We start from the raw sequence: 15,335 nt of genomic DNA, 5'->3' as shown, positions 1-15,335 counted from the left end.
CTCAAAGTATAATTTATCTTTTAGTAACTTTAAAGCTCAGAAGGATATATCCATGTTTGCAGATTTCAAAATGCAAGCAGGAAGCAAGAAAACCTTTTCTTCTGGAAATAAAGGGAATGAATGTTTTAAATACCCTCTTTTAGAAAGATCAACTGAGATTCCTTTACAAAACACCTGAGAAAAACTTAATCCCTGATAACGTGCAACAACACTGGATTACAGTGAAGAGATCGCTCAACATTGTTCCCTGAACTTTCATGAGATTGGTAAGAAAATTCTTATAACTCAAGAGTACCACGCAAGCATCACCTTATAAAGCCTCGTTTAGACAATGTGCTAGGTACTCAAGTGCAGTACTACTAAAAATGTGGCAGGACCTATTGAGAATGAAGCTCTTGACGCTTTTTAAGAGTTATATGCTATTTTCACTATACTCATTGCAATCATGCCATACTTTTTTATTAAATGTTTTAAGTATTGTGAGGTTTTTCTAGAGCTATATTTTATCTCTTTGCCAAGAAAGTACAGAATGCCTAGCAAGGCACAAGGAATAATCAGATGGTGTGCTTACACTGTGCTAGTAGACAGTACTTAAATTCATACTATGTACTCATTAGCTCATAATTACTTACATACCTAATACTTTTTTGCCTTAGAACACAAAGAAGGTAAATCCTTTGTTTTACTGGATGCTGGTGATTTCCTCACCTCAATAACATGGGACTAATTGCTGCAATTCCTTTTATGTTTTATTTAAAAGGACCTTTAAAAGGCGATAATGTCAACCTCAGTGTCAGACTGACATACCAGCATCTTACACAAATGAACAACATTGAGAAAGGAGCCAAGTTTTAGTTGCTGGCAATTAACTGTTCACCTATTAGACCTGAGCACTACTCAGACTTACTTTTCTGATGTCATCTAGAGTGTTGATCTCCGGAGACAAGCCACCGTGTACACACAGGAACTGTTGGTTCATCAGAGCAGCCAAGGGAAGGCAGTCGAAGGCATCCATGCAGGCATCATATACACGCTCTGAATATTTGATTTTACCTTTTAAAAGATTAAGATGGTGCCAGGAAGTGCCATCAATATTTAAGAGGAAAAAATAAATTAGGATGCTGCTTAATAACTCAAATCTTGTTCTCACTGCTCTCTCTTGCATTGAAGACTGTACCAAAGCTTGCCTCATGCAAAAAAATCTAAGATTATTGTTATTCACTGCTGGAAAAAAGTCCTCAGACTCTGAGGTGAAACTAATAAAAGTTCTGCCAAGTTTATTGTATTTTTCTAAAAAAACTCTAACTGTAAACAAGCAATAATAAAATACCATTATAGCCTGACACGAAATCTATAGAGCAAGCCTTAAAAAGTCTGCTGAATGGTTATCATCATTATGACACAATACACTCTCCATGAAGTAATCAGAACTTTAGCCCAGTTCCATAGAATTAATTACCTATAGAAATGCCACTATGAAATGAATGAGGTGGTACAATGAAGCTGAAATGTTAATTTACCAATAGGCATATTAAACTCAGTAAACCATGAGGCCTTTGAGGCAATTAACATTTCCTTTACCCTTGATGCTAAAAGGGAATGGAGACCTATTGCAAGAGCTTCAGTTTACAGTGCCTCAGAAAAAAATACAAAGCTTCATTGTGCAGGTGAAGGTCTGCATCTAATGAGCTTTTTATGTGTCACTGAAACCTTTCTTGCAATACAGAAAGGAATTCCTATAAAAAGCACATACCAAAAACTTCAAGCCTACTTACAGGGTAAATGTGAAAACACTATGTTCAGAGGGAAAAAAACAATCAAAAACCCAAATTCCTTGCATTTTCTCCCTTCTGCAGATGAGAGAGGGTAAGATGTCACCTCCTCCACTAGCAACAGGGAGCTGCTGCAGAGGTGCCAGAGCCGGTGTGCTGGCAGGTTTTGACTGCCAGGCTGTTGTGTGGAGCAGCAGACTGGCAGCCACTGCAAAAAGTAGCGGATTTCACCAAAAGCATCGAGGCCGAGATGGTCCTGTGGTAGCCCAAGGTGGACTCCCAGGCCAGGCTGGCTGGGAAGCTGAAGTGTCTCCATACCTGCAGTACCAGGTAATGACACCCCTGGGTCTGTATAGGTCATTACCTGCCAAGGGATGTCTAACCTCTTCCTTTCTCCAACACTGAGACACCCTTCCCAGCCCTGCAAGATGTTCCCTCCCAGGGAACAGCAATTACAATTTAATGACAGTTAACAAGAGAAGTACATTTAAAATCACTGCTGGTAAACAGCATCAAATACTCACAAAATAACAAATCAAACTGTTGAAAAGGGAGTTAAGAGAAGAAATGTTAAGGTAAACTTACATTCTTGCTTAAATGTGAAATACTCTGTTAAATGTCTACATTCATGATTCCCACGAAGTAAAAACAGTGTTTTGGGGTAAAGGATTTTCAAGGCCCACAAGTACAGCACACACTGCAAATTAGAAACAAAGACATAATTAATAATTAACAAGCTAATTCAAACACTTATGTTCCCCCCCACCAAAAGACCTAGAAGAGAAATTATTCCGTATGAAACATTTATTTTCAATGGGTTAACTTGACTCTATTTTCACCCATTACATGCAAACATTTCTCTGCCCTTCAGCCTGGACTGGCCGAAACCAGAATCAGCACATTCAGATTAAGTTTTTTCTGCTTTTGCTAAGTGGTACCTCCCTGTTCAGCCACGCATTGCTTTCAGTGGCCCAGCTATCAAGAAGTAATTGCTGTGCATCTCTAAAATGAAGTGCACACTCTCCACCTGGCAGGTTAAGCAGAAACCCACCATAGAAGCAATTTCACTGCATTTCACATTCACAGCAAGGAAGATCTGCATTTCCTGTCTTAAGGAAAAGTTGCCTTAGAACAGTTTAACCCACACTTCAGGAAATACCTTAGCTTCCAGTATTACACAGTTGTAATGTGAATGCTTGTTCATTTTTCACTTAACATTGTTCTGTGCAAACAGACAAGAAAAAAACTACAAAACTTTTGTATTAAATGAAGTTATTACAAAGTTTCTATAAAGCCTTTTATCTTTCAAGAGTATTTCTATTTCAGATGACATTTCTCCTAGACATGTTTTTAAAGATACAATAGAAGACTCAGAGACGCTAATCTTTGCTCAGACCTTTTGAAACCATCCGAATAAAATAGGTGTTTTGAAAAACAGAACTGACATGGAAATGATACTAAAGTATTAGGACACTCTTGCAAATGAGTAAACTTGCAAGTTTCATTTATCCTTTGTGCAAGATAACCTGTCTCAGGTACCTGGCTGACAAACTTACAGCTCCAAGGAAGCTCATGGAAATCATTTGTTCCATGAGATGAGTCCACCATCTCCAAAAATGTACAGACCACAACGGCCTCCCAAAACATGAGGCAGAAAATTGAACTATTCTACTCCAACCCTTTCTTTCTTCAACATCCATGAACTGAAGAACGGCTACACAAGAAACAAAAGGCGTCAATCCCCCCCTTCATTTGCAACTACTTCCTAACACTTCCCTTTGTTCTTTTGAGAAAAATTATTCACTTTAACTTAACAATCAGTAGTTAGAAATGCAGAATGTACTCCTAACCATGGCTTCTGCTTAGAGCAAAATCAGCATTTTTGTCAGTGCAATCCCTCTTACTTTGTACAGTACAAATTCCCTTCTAGAATTCAGAATGTCTTGATAAACAGCATAATTACAATAATCATGTCTCAACATTTTGATTTCTTCTCCCTCTTTTGCTACAACAGTCCTCATCTTTAAAAAACAGAAAAGAAAAAAGGATGCAACATTTTTATATTGGTGCTAAACCTTACCCTATCCATATCCACAGATAATTACATAGCAGCAGGGGTTTTATACTATTACAGTTTGTCTTGAATTTATTATATGTAAACATCTGGATGCTCTGCCTGTACAGTGCAATATCTGTTCTGCTACTCATAGATTCCAGAGCCAGGTAAAAAGAGCAGAAAATACAGGCAGCATCCTTCAGGACTGGCAAAATTAATGCTTCCCCTTGGAAACACATGGAAGACCTCCCAGCTCACACCACCTCTTCCACCTCCCAGGTGCTATTGCCGCTGCAAGAAGTGAGAAGTCAGAACACCAGGTAGATCACACTGACATAATCCAGCATGGAATTATGGTGTTAGGTCACAGGAATTATCTGCTGTGGCCCAAAACTACTGCAAAGGGTTTGCCTGAGGAAAGCTGCTTCTCTGCAAGCTCCACCATACTTGAGTTGAGGATTTAACTTCCATGGGGAAGGAAGCCTGTACTTTTGCATATCACCAGCACAATTCTCAAGCTCTTTGATGATGACTTACTTCTTCATTCCTGCAAGATTTCCCAGAACCTTCCACTTCTCTCAAGTTCCTGGCTAATGCAAAAACTTTGATGTAAATGTTGTGAGACAAGAAGTTTAAAGTGACATCTCCATCCATGCAAGAAAAATTCCAGCTTTCAAAGTTGTATCTAAGTTACCTTAGAGCTTCTAATCCTGCCAAAGCACCTTATAATTCAGAGAAGCACAGTGATTAGTGCTTAGATGAAATGCTTTATTAAAAAAAAAAAAGTTACATTTCCCTTATAACTAAGTTTTTCATTTTCATAAAGCCTTGGCAAGATTGAAAGGAGCACCAGGCACTTCAAATACCATCCAGATTTGAGTAGCAGGGAAAAGAAGTAAAGCCAGAAGTTTTATCTTTTTGACATTTGGTACCTGCATGCGGGTAGATCTCTTCACATTTGCTTATCATAGATTTCTTTTTTCTATGCTTCCTTTGAAGCACTCATTAGAAACAGAGAAGATAACAGAGGATCAATGCAGTCCAGAAAGTTCTGTGGTTTCCTGCCACTATTCAAGTCATGTAAGTCCCCCGTTCACAGTTCCTGTTGTTTTTAATGGTACCATATCGAAGGCTTATTTTACTTAGATAATTCCTTTCATTTTTCTCCCTTTTCAGTTCAGTTGTCCAGCGATGTGGTATCATAATAGTAAACAAGAACTAATAAGCAGCTGCTTTTTGCAAACTCAATAACAAATACAAGGGTGACAATTTTTTTATGGCTTTTGAACTTCTGAGTCATTTACACACAAAAACCAAAAAACTTATGTACAAACAGCATATCATGAGCAAACATTCTGGTTTTATATTTTTTTCCTAATGCTGCATATCATAATTCTCACTGAAGTAAAAAGATTCATCATCATTTGACCCTGTTGGAAATCTGAGCTTACAGTCTTCAATTATTTGGTAATACTGCTTCCCAATAACAAAATTTTAAAATCTTTTTTTTTTCCCCCTCCAACTTTTCATCAGGAATACACTACATATCAGTTCTGCTGTATCTCTAAGTAAAAGGTACAGCAGCAACCTTGCAAGCCAGACATCTCTAAAGCATTTTTGGCATGTCTCATTTCATACTATCAAAAAAGGAAAAAAGGTTACATCTCTTAAATGCCAGCCATCAAACTGCAGCTCTGCTTACTCACTTGGTGTCTTTCAGCTATTGAAATAACAGATAAGTTTATAACAAAGAGATAATCTGCCTACCTCATAGCTCCTGTAGTCAAGCTTTTTTCCTGCTGAGGCTCTGGCAGCCTAAGCATCAGGAAAGAAAAGGTCTGTGCAATTAAGCACTGTGTAAGCCAAAGGCACATATTTTCAAAATGGACTTTGGATTTAACCCCACTATTGCATGCTGAATTTGAGCCTTTGCACAATTTGACATCTCAGCACCTCCTGAAAAGTGAAACCAATAGCCCCAGACCTCTTGGATGTATCTCAGAGTATGTGCTCAAAACAAGCAACCTGGAGAAAATCATTACCATTGCCACTAGATTGCACCCAAAGCAACACACAGTAACACAGCACACTCACTTCTGGGTGCTCTTGCACTGATCATGCCAGGAAGCAAGAGATGTAGCTCGCTCTGTTAGCTGTGTGGCTTTGTATGGGTAACAAAAGACCACCTCTCCCTCCACATGACTGATGGCATTGGGCACTCCCCCAGCAACTGAAATTAAGTGCGAATAAATGCAAGGTAATTCATACTCAAAAGGATAATTTGAGTTAAGGCCTCTACTTGTGCTCTGTGAACTGTAGGGCAGTATTTTGGCATAGTTTCTTCACTCTGTAGCTACACACACCACATGCAAATATAAAAATTGCATTAATTCAACTGCATTAAAATAATTATACCATAGTGATACACAGTAGAGGTACAGCTTTCTAAAATGGAGTAACTATCCCAATGGAAACCATGTATTTTTATTTTTTACACACATAACTGCATTCACACTGCTGGCATGACTATTTATTAGGGCTTTATTTCAGAGAGAAATAAAGATACATTGCATCTATAACAAAATACTCACAAGAGATGCAAGGTCTTGCTTTGATATCTGCATGATGCTTCAGTTATTGCAAGACTCTTTTCTAGCTAGTCTCCGAGATGATTTGATTAAAAGCAATCATCAAAACATTGCTACTTGCCTTATACTCTTTTCTAAGCATTTAGACCACATCACTCCCATTTCAGCCTTTGGAAGGACCAATTCTTCAACCAAGAAGTGGCTAGAAAATTCTTTTTCTCGTATGTCCCTGTAATCTTTATAGTTAGGACTTTCTAAATAGGTACCCAAGTCCTGTACCCCTGTAATAGGTCCTCGCTCTTCCCACTGGACCTCGCACCTTGGCCCCAGCTGTTTTCTGTGAAGACAGGTTCCTCAAAGAGATGCAGGGGGGGAGTGGAGGAGGGGAAGGAGGAACAGTGCAAGCAACCTCCAGGGTACCTTCCCATGTTCTCTCCCTGCAGCCAAAAGGGGATCTTGGCATGCTGGGAACTCACTCTAGGAAGAGCTGGCACAGGACCAGGCAAGCTGCAAGGATGGCCCTAACACAAACAGATGCTCCAGTCTGGCAATCTAATATATACAAAAATAATATGAATTTGCTGAATTTCTGAATATTCACGGCTCTGAGGAGCACAGCCCAGCAAAAATGTAAGATTTTACAAGATGCAAATTCTTGCTTCAGAGAAACATATCTGCTACTGCTGTACAGAAGAAAAGGGCCAGGACATTTAGGATTATTAAGGTATTAGGATTTTCTTTGCTCTGAGAGAAGTGAAAAAACCAATTGACTTCACTAGTGATCTATTACTGCCCAGCCAAAACTATTTTCAAATAAACCGTTTATTGGGAAACATTAACACACTAGAGCAAAGGAAACTGAAAGGTGTTTATTCTTCTAACAAAGGCCGAGAAAGTGCATGGAGACTTGAGAGATAATAAACACGTACTTCCACCAGCATTAACTTCACCCACAGTTCACTAATGTGAATTTACTTAATTATTTTCTTGGGAGAGACCAGTTAATAATTTCTAACAGTTCACTGAGTTCAGGTGCATATCGAGCACCAGATGCTTTTTTAATTGATGCAAGGTCTCATGATCAAATTCCAGACTCACTCCAAACACCTCACTTAGCTCTTGCTGGAAATACCACAAAACCAGTGCCTCCTGGAATTTCAGTCTTTGCATTTGGAACAATAGAACACAATTCCAGCTTTATTAGTTTTGAGTATTGGTTTAATTCTGCATATCTTGGCTATCTGCTCTTTAAAAAGGGAGCACTATGTACCTTGATACTCAAATGACATTTAAACCTGTACTTTTTAATGTGAGATAATGAGCAGGAAAATAATTCCAAAAGTTCAAATTCTTTACACTGAGGATGGCAAAATACTGGCATAGGTTGCTCAGGGGTGGTACATGTGCCATTCCTGCAGACATTCAAAGCCAGGCTAAATGCGGTTGCGATCATTCCAAGGGGGTTGAGACTAGATGACCTTTGAAGCTCTCTTCCAACCCAAACCGTTCTATGATTCTATAATATTATTAATCTGTAGAGTCAGTATTTACAGTTTCTTTTCTCCATGACAATAAAACTTCTTTAAAAGTGGGGACTGAGAGGTTTCTACTCTGGAGTCAACCCCTTGGAACAGTGCGCAAGCACAACAGGGAAATGTTATCAGCCATGGAGCCAAGGAAACAAGGGCACCTTATCACATATTGCAACTTGCAGAAATTTGTTATTCTAAGAGAAGAAATGCTTAGGCTCGGCCAAGAGGTCAAATGGAAAAGAAAGTACGGCTACACTTTCTTCTGTGCCAAGAAACCTCATGTCATTCTACCTACAATTTTGACATTTATTTGACCTGGTGCAATTCCTTTATTGGTCTCTCATTCTGTGACACCTTGCTTAAAACTAGTTTTAAAGGCACAAACCACACCCACCCACACACACACACCCACACCCACACACCCTTTCAAGCCATGGTAGAAACGGAGCACACGTGAAGGACTGAGTCCTTGGATCAAAAGCTCCATGGGGCAAGGACTGTAATTTCTGCTGTGTGCCTTGTACAAACACTTTTCTCTTTTTCCCTGTGCATTATCAAATGCCTTCCACCTACCTTACGCAATTTCTTCCTCTGTTCTTAATGATAATAGCTTACATTATATAGTACCTTTCATCCAGAAGATTCCCAAATGCTTTGCTTTGCAGCCCACAGACAAGGATTATCTCGCCCACTACCAGAACTCAGCTAGGTTTAAGCTCAATGGTATCACTTTTACACTAGATATCACATGGCAATCAAAGGGATTTCCTAAAAAAGCTTATATTACTTGTGATTAGTACCTTGGACCAGCTGTTTAATTCTTTTGGAAAGACCCCAGAGCTGCAAGTCTCATGCCTACACAGCAGAAAGGTAAGCCAGCAGACTGATGGAATAAAGATCACTGCGTGACTGACGTGGTAGAAGTGTGCACTGAGATCACGCTAGGACCGTTTACCACCATGACCTCTCCAACACAGAGTACTGGCAAGAGCTGGTGCCTGCTAGATATGCTCAGGGCCTCTTCTCTATAGAAAGCACACCCTCCCATCCCCAACATGCCAAGTTGCATTCCTCACCGTTTTCCCTTCCTTGTCATTCCTTATTGTCCTGAGTGCATGCCTGAATACATAGCTCTACATCCAAATACGCTTATGAAACAGAAACCTGCCTTTCCTTTCAAAGGTACTCTTTAATCAAGGTGACAAGTGGCAAGAATCAGTTATGTGACCAGAAAAGTACTGAATTCAGAACCTTACATACAAAAAAGAACAATACGAGCAATAGCTCAGATATTTCCTTGGTGCTGGTTCAAGCCAATACCCCTTCCAGTGAAAAAGTAGTGTTCCAGAAGGGAAAAATTAAATTCAAATGTAATTTGCTAAATATGTGTGTGCAGGTTGCTAAATGAGGAATTTTAAGGAGCTTGTTCCCCACCCATAAGCTATTTTGCTTTGTGTTATATGGCTTGCTATTGTGTTTAATTAGTTATAACCCTGGAGTAGATTTTGGCAAACTGTCAGACAAGCACCTGAAAGCTTAAGCAATCCACTTGCTCTATTTCTTACATTAAAAGCATATATAAAAATTCAGACAAAACTCTCCTCTTCTAGATGCAACTGGGCTTGGTCAAAGTCTACAGGAGAGGCAAACTAGGTCATTGCAACTGAAAAATGGTAGCTTAAGACTGAGCAGCACAATGGTTTAAGCCTGTAAAGTCATTCCCCAGACTCCCAACCTTCCCTAAGCAATCAAACGTGGTAATCCACAGCTCACCATGGGTCAGAGAATGGAGGAAGCAGGCACACGTGGCTCAAAAAAAGCCACAGAGTGCTCAGCACCTTGAAGTCACTTCAGTACAAGACTAAGAAAGAACCTTGCAGTTCTCAAGTTTTGAGAGCATTTGCACTTGGAACAGCATATTTCTATCTGGAAAATGTGCCAAAAGATTCTGTTAACATATTATATTAAGTTTTACAATGACTAATGTAGCAAAAGTAGTTTTACTGACACTTCTTTTTAAGAAACTTCATTCTATAAATACAAGACCGGCAAGACAATACACTGATCCATTTTACAAACACATTATAAATAACTTGGCAGCTTGGGATTACGTATTTTTATATCAATACGGCAACAGCATACTAAAATATGGTATAATAACAGCGGTATATGTAGTCTTGTATATTGCCATCATGCCTAGTCATACAGTCATACATTAGAGGACCTATACTGCTTCTAACAGGTAATGGGTATTCTCCCTTGACTCTGAGTGGTTTAAAGCCTGAACTTTTCAGAGAAAGGAGTCAAGCTGTGGCTCAAAAGGCACTGCAGAGGTTTCTGACTGTTAATGACTAGATCAACTATGACCTGGGTGAACAAAACCAGGTGGGGCTTTATTTGATACTTGTGCACCTCATCTGTCAGTTTGTAAAACCATGCAGCAACACAGAAGAAATAGTGCAGTTTGGTTTATGAGCACTGGAATATAGGATTTGTGCTTGGTATTTGACTCACTTCTAGTCAAAGGTGGGCAGGTTAGAGAGGACACTGTTTCTTTTGCAAGCCAACTAAAGATGCTGTCATTTGACCTCCACATTCCACCAATCTGAGAGTGTGCATCACTTCTCTGTGGAGTCACATACTGCATTAAAAGCCAGAGACAATACACTCCTGCATACCATATCTAAACAGAACCCATTCGGTCTCTCCAGCACAGCATGTTATCTGCAGGCTTTTTACCCCATTTACCCCCTATCTAGTCCTTCAATTTTCATAAAAGTTTGAATCCAGGAGACTCAGATCAAATAAATCTAGAAGTCAAACTAAGCTACTAGTTGTTCATTTACTTTTTATATTATGTCTCTTTTCCAATAGCTAATGCCTATCCATCCTATTTAGCTTGCGCAAGCTGCAAAGCAGACTGCCTTCTGTGGTGGATTTGGATGGCTACTGATTAGCATGAAGGTCCATTCCCTGTCAGTTTCACAGCACCAATGCAAGGGGATTTAGCTGGATATCAAGCAACCTTTATGAAAACACCAACAGTGACATTGATGTGGACTTCATTTGCTCACAAGTGGTATCTGTGAAAAGCTTCAGTATTCCTGAACTGGTTAAATTATGATGCTAAATATACACAATAGGCTGCAAGCAGTTTCATAGCCAAAAACAGAAATAAGAAACTTACTTCAATGCTGAAGTACCCTCTGTCCACGTAGTCCCCCAGGAAGAGATACCGCGTGTTGGCAGGAGATCCTCCCACTTCAAACAGTTTCATCAAGTCAAAGAACTGACCATGGATGTCTCCACAAACTAGAAGAGAAGAGCAGCAATGTTCAGATTTACCACACAAAGATCATTTTAGGTACAGACATTCTGAAGTCACTCTCTTATAAGAAATGTGTTACATCAATTTTGTGCATCATCCTCTAGTTAAATGACCAGTGAGAGCTGGCAGCTGCTCAGCAGAAGCTGTTTTTCTATGACATTCATCCGTATATACACATGCAAAAAGCTACCAACTATTTCCATAGCTATTTGCATTCCTACTGCCCAGCAGAGCACACAATACTGGCAATAGCAGGAAAACAAACCAAAGACATCCTGATAAACAGAACATGTTCAAGCAAGGTTACTCTTTTTTTTTTTTTGACATTACTCCTCTATTCCTCCTAGTCTTAAAGTCAAACAAACCCTAATAGGCTTTCCATACAATGCAAGGTGTGCCCGTCCTGTGCATGCCACTGGTTAAACTGACAAAGTTCTGTCTTCTAGTTTCTGTATAGGAAAACAGCCTGCTTGCTTTCCCAAAGCATGCCTTACACAAGAGGACACTTGTTTTTCATGCTTTAACCTCTACCATTTTATTTACCCTCATGTAATTATGATTTGTTTCAATGCACTGCAATGACGTCACTCTAATCAGCGGCTTTCCCTAGCGAAAGCAACCCCAATAAACATAACTGAGCACAAGAGATGTGCAGCTGGGGATGAGTGGGGATACCGCTTCCTGTGCCTTGGAGTTAGAGAAATTGGCTCAGCTATCTTATAAAATTACAAGCTTGCTGTGGTGGGTGATTTTAAGAACCTGCAAGAAGGTAGGTGATGCTTTTGGAGGACTCCAAGGAAGCTTAACTAACAGTGCTGTGTCAAAAGCTGCTTTGTTTTGCTTTGCTTTGTTTCCTCTACCCAAGGGAAGAAGAGAACTTACTGCCACCACCACCCCAGTTTAGGTCTTTTCTGGCAATAATCCTTTAACAAAGAAAAAGATAACAGCCTGATTGTTACTGAGGTCAATTTAGAGCGGTTCTCCACTTCAATGACTCACAAAAAAAAAAAAAAAAAAAGGAAAAAATTAAAAGATTTCTGATTTTCAAACTGGGAGGGTGATTACAAAGAAACTGAAGAAACCAGTTTATTCAGTTTATGAATAAATCAGGGTCCAAGACAGACCTCATCTTTCAACAGCAGCACAGCTTCAGTAGATTTAAGATGCTCTCTCTGATGTAACGGTTTTGTTTCGTCACGGGTAAACAAACCTCACATCTGCCACATGCCATAGAGAAACTGAAGTCACATCTCCACATAGGTACAGAAGAACTATATAGAACTGTAACACCAAATCCAACTCTAAGTGCAGTATTTGTATGTTATTGCCTTTCATCTCAGTCCAGTATCTCACTGTGTTTTTTACTTGTATCACTTTTCTCTGGATGCATACACTAACAATAGCATCAATATTGTCATTCCATTCAAAAAAATAAAACCAAAAACAATCTCATTCAAACAAAAACCAACCAACCAACCACCCCATCCAGGTACAGTACAGAGAAAACCACGGATGTGCCAGTCACTGCTTTCCTCAGTATTCATATGAAATTGGTGACTCAATGTATGAGTGCTGGCTAGCTGAGCATTCTTCTATGATAACAACAGGGTATTTGCCACATAAAATAGCATTCAGTACTGTTAGATTGTATAATCCCTTTTTCCTAGTTGATCACCCCCCACAAGTGTTTTAGATGACAACCTTCATATTGAAAGCCATCAACAGTTATAATTTCTATCTAAGAATAATATTTGCCGTTAATCATGCAGAATAAATACTATTTAAATCCTCAAGTGGTATAACACCACCTCTATTTCCCTAAAAAAAAACCCCAACATTTGTACCCCCAAGGAAATCTGTTGATAGCATTTTTATTTGAACACAGTAATCTACCAAACCAACATACAGTGCTTGACTGAACTCCTCTGCATGGACACTGTGGGAAGATTAAAAACACGTGTCGCATATTGATGGCCAAGCAATCTGCTCTCCTAACTTCCAGCAAGAAAGCTTTTTGTTATATAACTGTACGGCTCTACCAATTATCGCCCGCCCCCATTTGCTCCAACTGCAAAATCCCAGAGCTGAACAAGACTGAAAGTCTTTTAAATGGATTTAACTTTTGCTCTTCCACTACAGCACAAAGAAACATGACTTGGGGTTTTTGTTATACTGACGTGTGTGAACAGGTAAATACACCAAGGCCACTACAGAGAAACCAGGAAGGTGAGAAGGCTTCCTCCAAATAGATGTATGCCCATGAATTTATCACAAGTCAGAAAAGTAGAGAAGAAACCAGTGAGAAAGACAGAAACAAAAAGCCCAGAGCTCTGTAATCCCATGACTTGCAACGTTCAAACGAGACTTGAGAACTGATACTCAGTGGATACTCCAGGCACCTTGCAAACAGTAGGCTACTCTTTCTGTACTTCACAACAGATGCAGAAACATACCCAGAGAAAAATTAAAAAACCCTGCCAATTAAATAAGTTCCAAAAGAGAAGCTTAAAATCAGCAGGTAAAAACAGTGGGAGGAAGACACTCAAGTTAACACTGAGACTTAATTTATTATGGTCAGATCTCAGAATTCCTACTGAAAGACTACAATATTGCATTCAGTTAATTCAATTAGTATTTTGCCTGGAATAGATTAAAGATCTTAACACTTTGCAGTTCTATGTGTATAGACCTGAAACATTCTTACAATATAAAACCTGCGTACTTAAATTTTGATGGTGGCCTCACAAACAAATTAAAGGGCAATTTTGTATGTGTACAGTATTACACTCCACTTACAGTGTAAAAGCAACTAATTCTAAAGCTATAGATCCGCCAACTTTCTTTTACAACTCTAAATTACAATACTCCAAACTGGAAGATTTCCCAGGCAGCCAAATCAATGTTTTATCTTTCATGATGCTGGGGCAGAAGAGATCCAGCATTATGTCTTCAGTCATAAAGGCAGAAACATCCATCAGCCAATAATTCTGCCATTGCCTTCACACTCCGTCTTGCAGCTTCCCATCATGAACAAAGACGCAGCACTGTCCCACCATAAGTGTAAAGGATGTGTTTCATGCTGCCTCTACAAAGGTTTTCAAGTTCACTACCCCTTCATATGACAGAGAAAAACTTAAAGCACACTTGTGCAGGCCCTCTTTGGGTACTGGAGCATTTGCTGTGAAACAGTGCATTCAAAGAGATACGAACAATTTTCCACCAAATAACAACAAAACAGAACCCAGGACAGTGAAGCAAGAAATTAAATTCTTAATGAAGATCTCCAGGATCAGCATATTTATGGATTTAAAGTATGAACACTGGGAACATAAAACACAGTTTGCATGTGTGTGGGATTAACATTAAAAGCAGATGACAAAAATTTATCAGAAGGAGGAATACGGGGTGGTATATCTTCTATCAGAAATTCACGTATTTTCCTATGTCACTGGTTTCCCAAAAGTGCCATCAAGTCATGGCATTTACACACTCATCAATTTATGATAAGTAAATAATTTGACAGCATTTGCATTTCCTTGCCCCCCTCCAGCTGCCACAAGATTGCTTAATTTATAGAGTGTTTTTCAACTTTATATCCTGAAATTGCCAGCTCAGCAAAACCAACAGTGTTTCCACTGAGTTACAGTTTCCAGATACGAGTTCAGGCACCAGATTTGATGCCTGTGAGTTTGCCTGAGCTTCTCAATAGCATCTACCTATCTGACCTCTCAGGGCAGCAAGCTCTGGAACTGCATGACACACTACGTAAAGACATTTTTTTAAGCTGTTTTAAACTGATCTCCTATTGAATTCCACTGGTGCAGTCAGAAGGTTTAAGAAATACTGGTTGGTTGTGGACTCCTTAGAAATTTCCTTCTGTTGAGGAAGTTTTCGGAGAAGACAACGACCCCTCCAAAAGATTCAAGTTCACAGGCCTGCCCATGCAATTACTGAAAAATCATGTTTCTGAGCAGCTTTTCCTGCTTCATATAATGGGTAATTTAACCAAACTACGCCACCTTACGCTACAGCACCAGAACTTTTCCAATGCAATTGTCT

At 39.3% G+C, this 15,335-nt stretch overlaps 1 protein-coding gene across 2 annotated transcripts in view; it reads right to left on the bottom strand.

Annotated features, from left to right (window-relative positions):
• Positions 1 to 15,335, bottom strand: part of PPP3CA (protein phosphatase 3 catalytic subunit alpha) — a 184,200-nt gene that overhangs the window by 46,104 nt on the left and 122,761 nt on the right. For both annotated transcript variants that reach the window (XM_061360910.1, XM_061360911.1), the window contains exons 3-5: positions 11,136 to 11,260; positions 2,358 to 2,469; positions 908 to 1,053 (exon numbers count right to left, since the gene is read on the bottom strand). In XM_061360910.1, the coding sequence (XP_061216894.1) occupies positions 908 to 1,053; positions 2,358 to 2,469; positions 11,136 to 11,260 (383 nt within the window). The remainder of the gene's footprint in view (positions 1 to 907; positions 1,054 to 2,357; positions 2,470 to 11,135; positions 11,261 to 15,335) is intronic.

The sequence above is a fragment of the Neopsephotus bourkii genome, unplaced genomic scaffold, assembly GCF_033783945.1.
Source record: "Neopsephotus bourkii isolate Nb327-2 ecotype Australia unplaced genomic scaffold, CSIRO-AGI_Nbou_v1 NB_1037, whole genome shotgun sequence".
Lineage (NCBI taxonomy): Eukaryota > Metazoa > Chordata > Aves > Psittaciformes > Psittacidae > Neopsephotus > Neopsephotus bourkii.
This window is presented reverse-complemented; position numbering and strand designations above follow the sequence as displayed.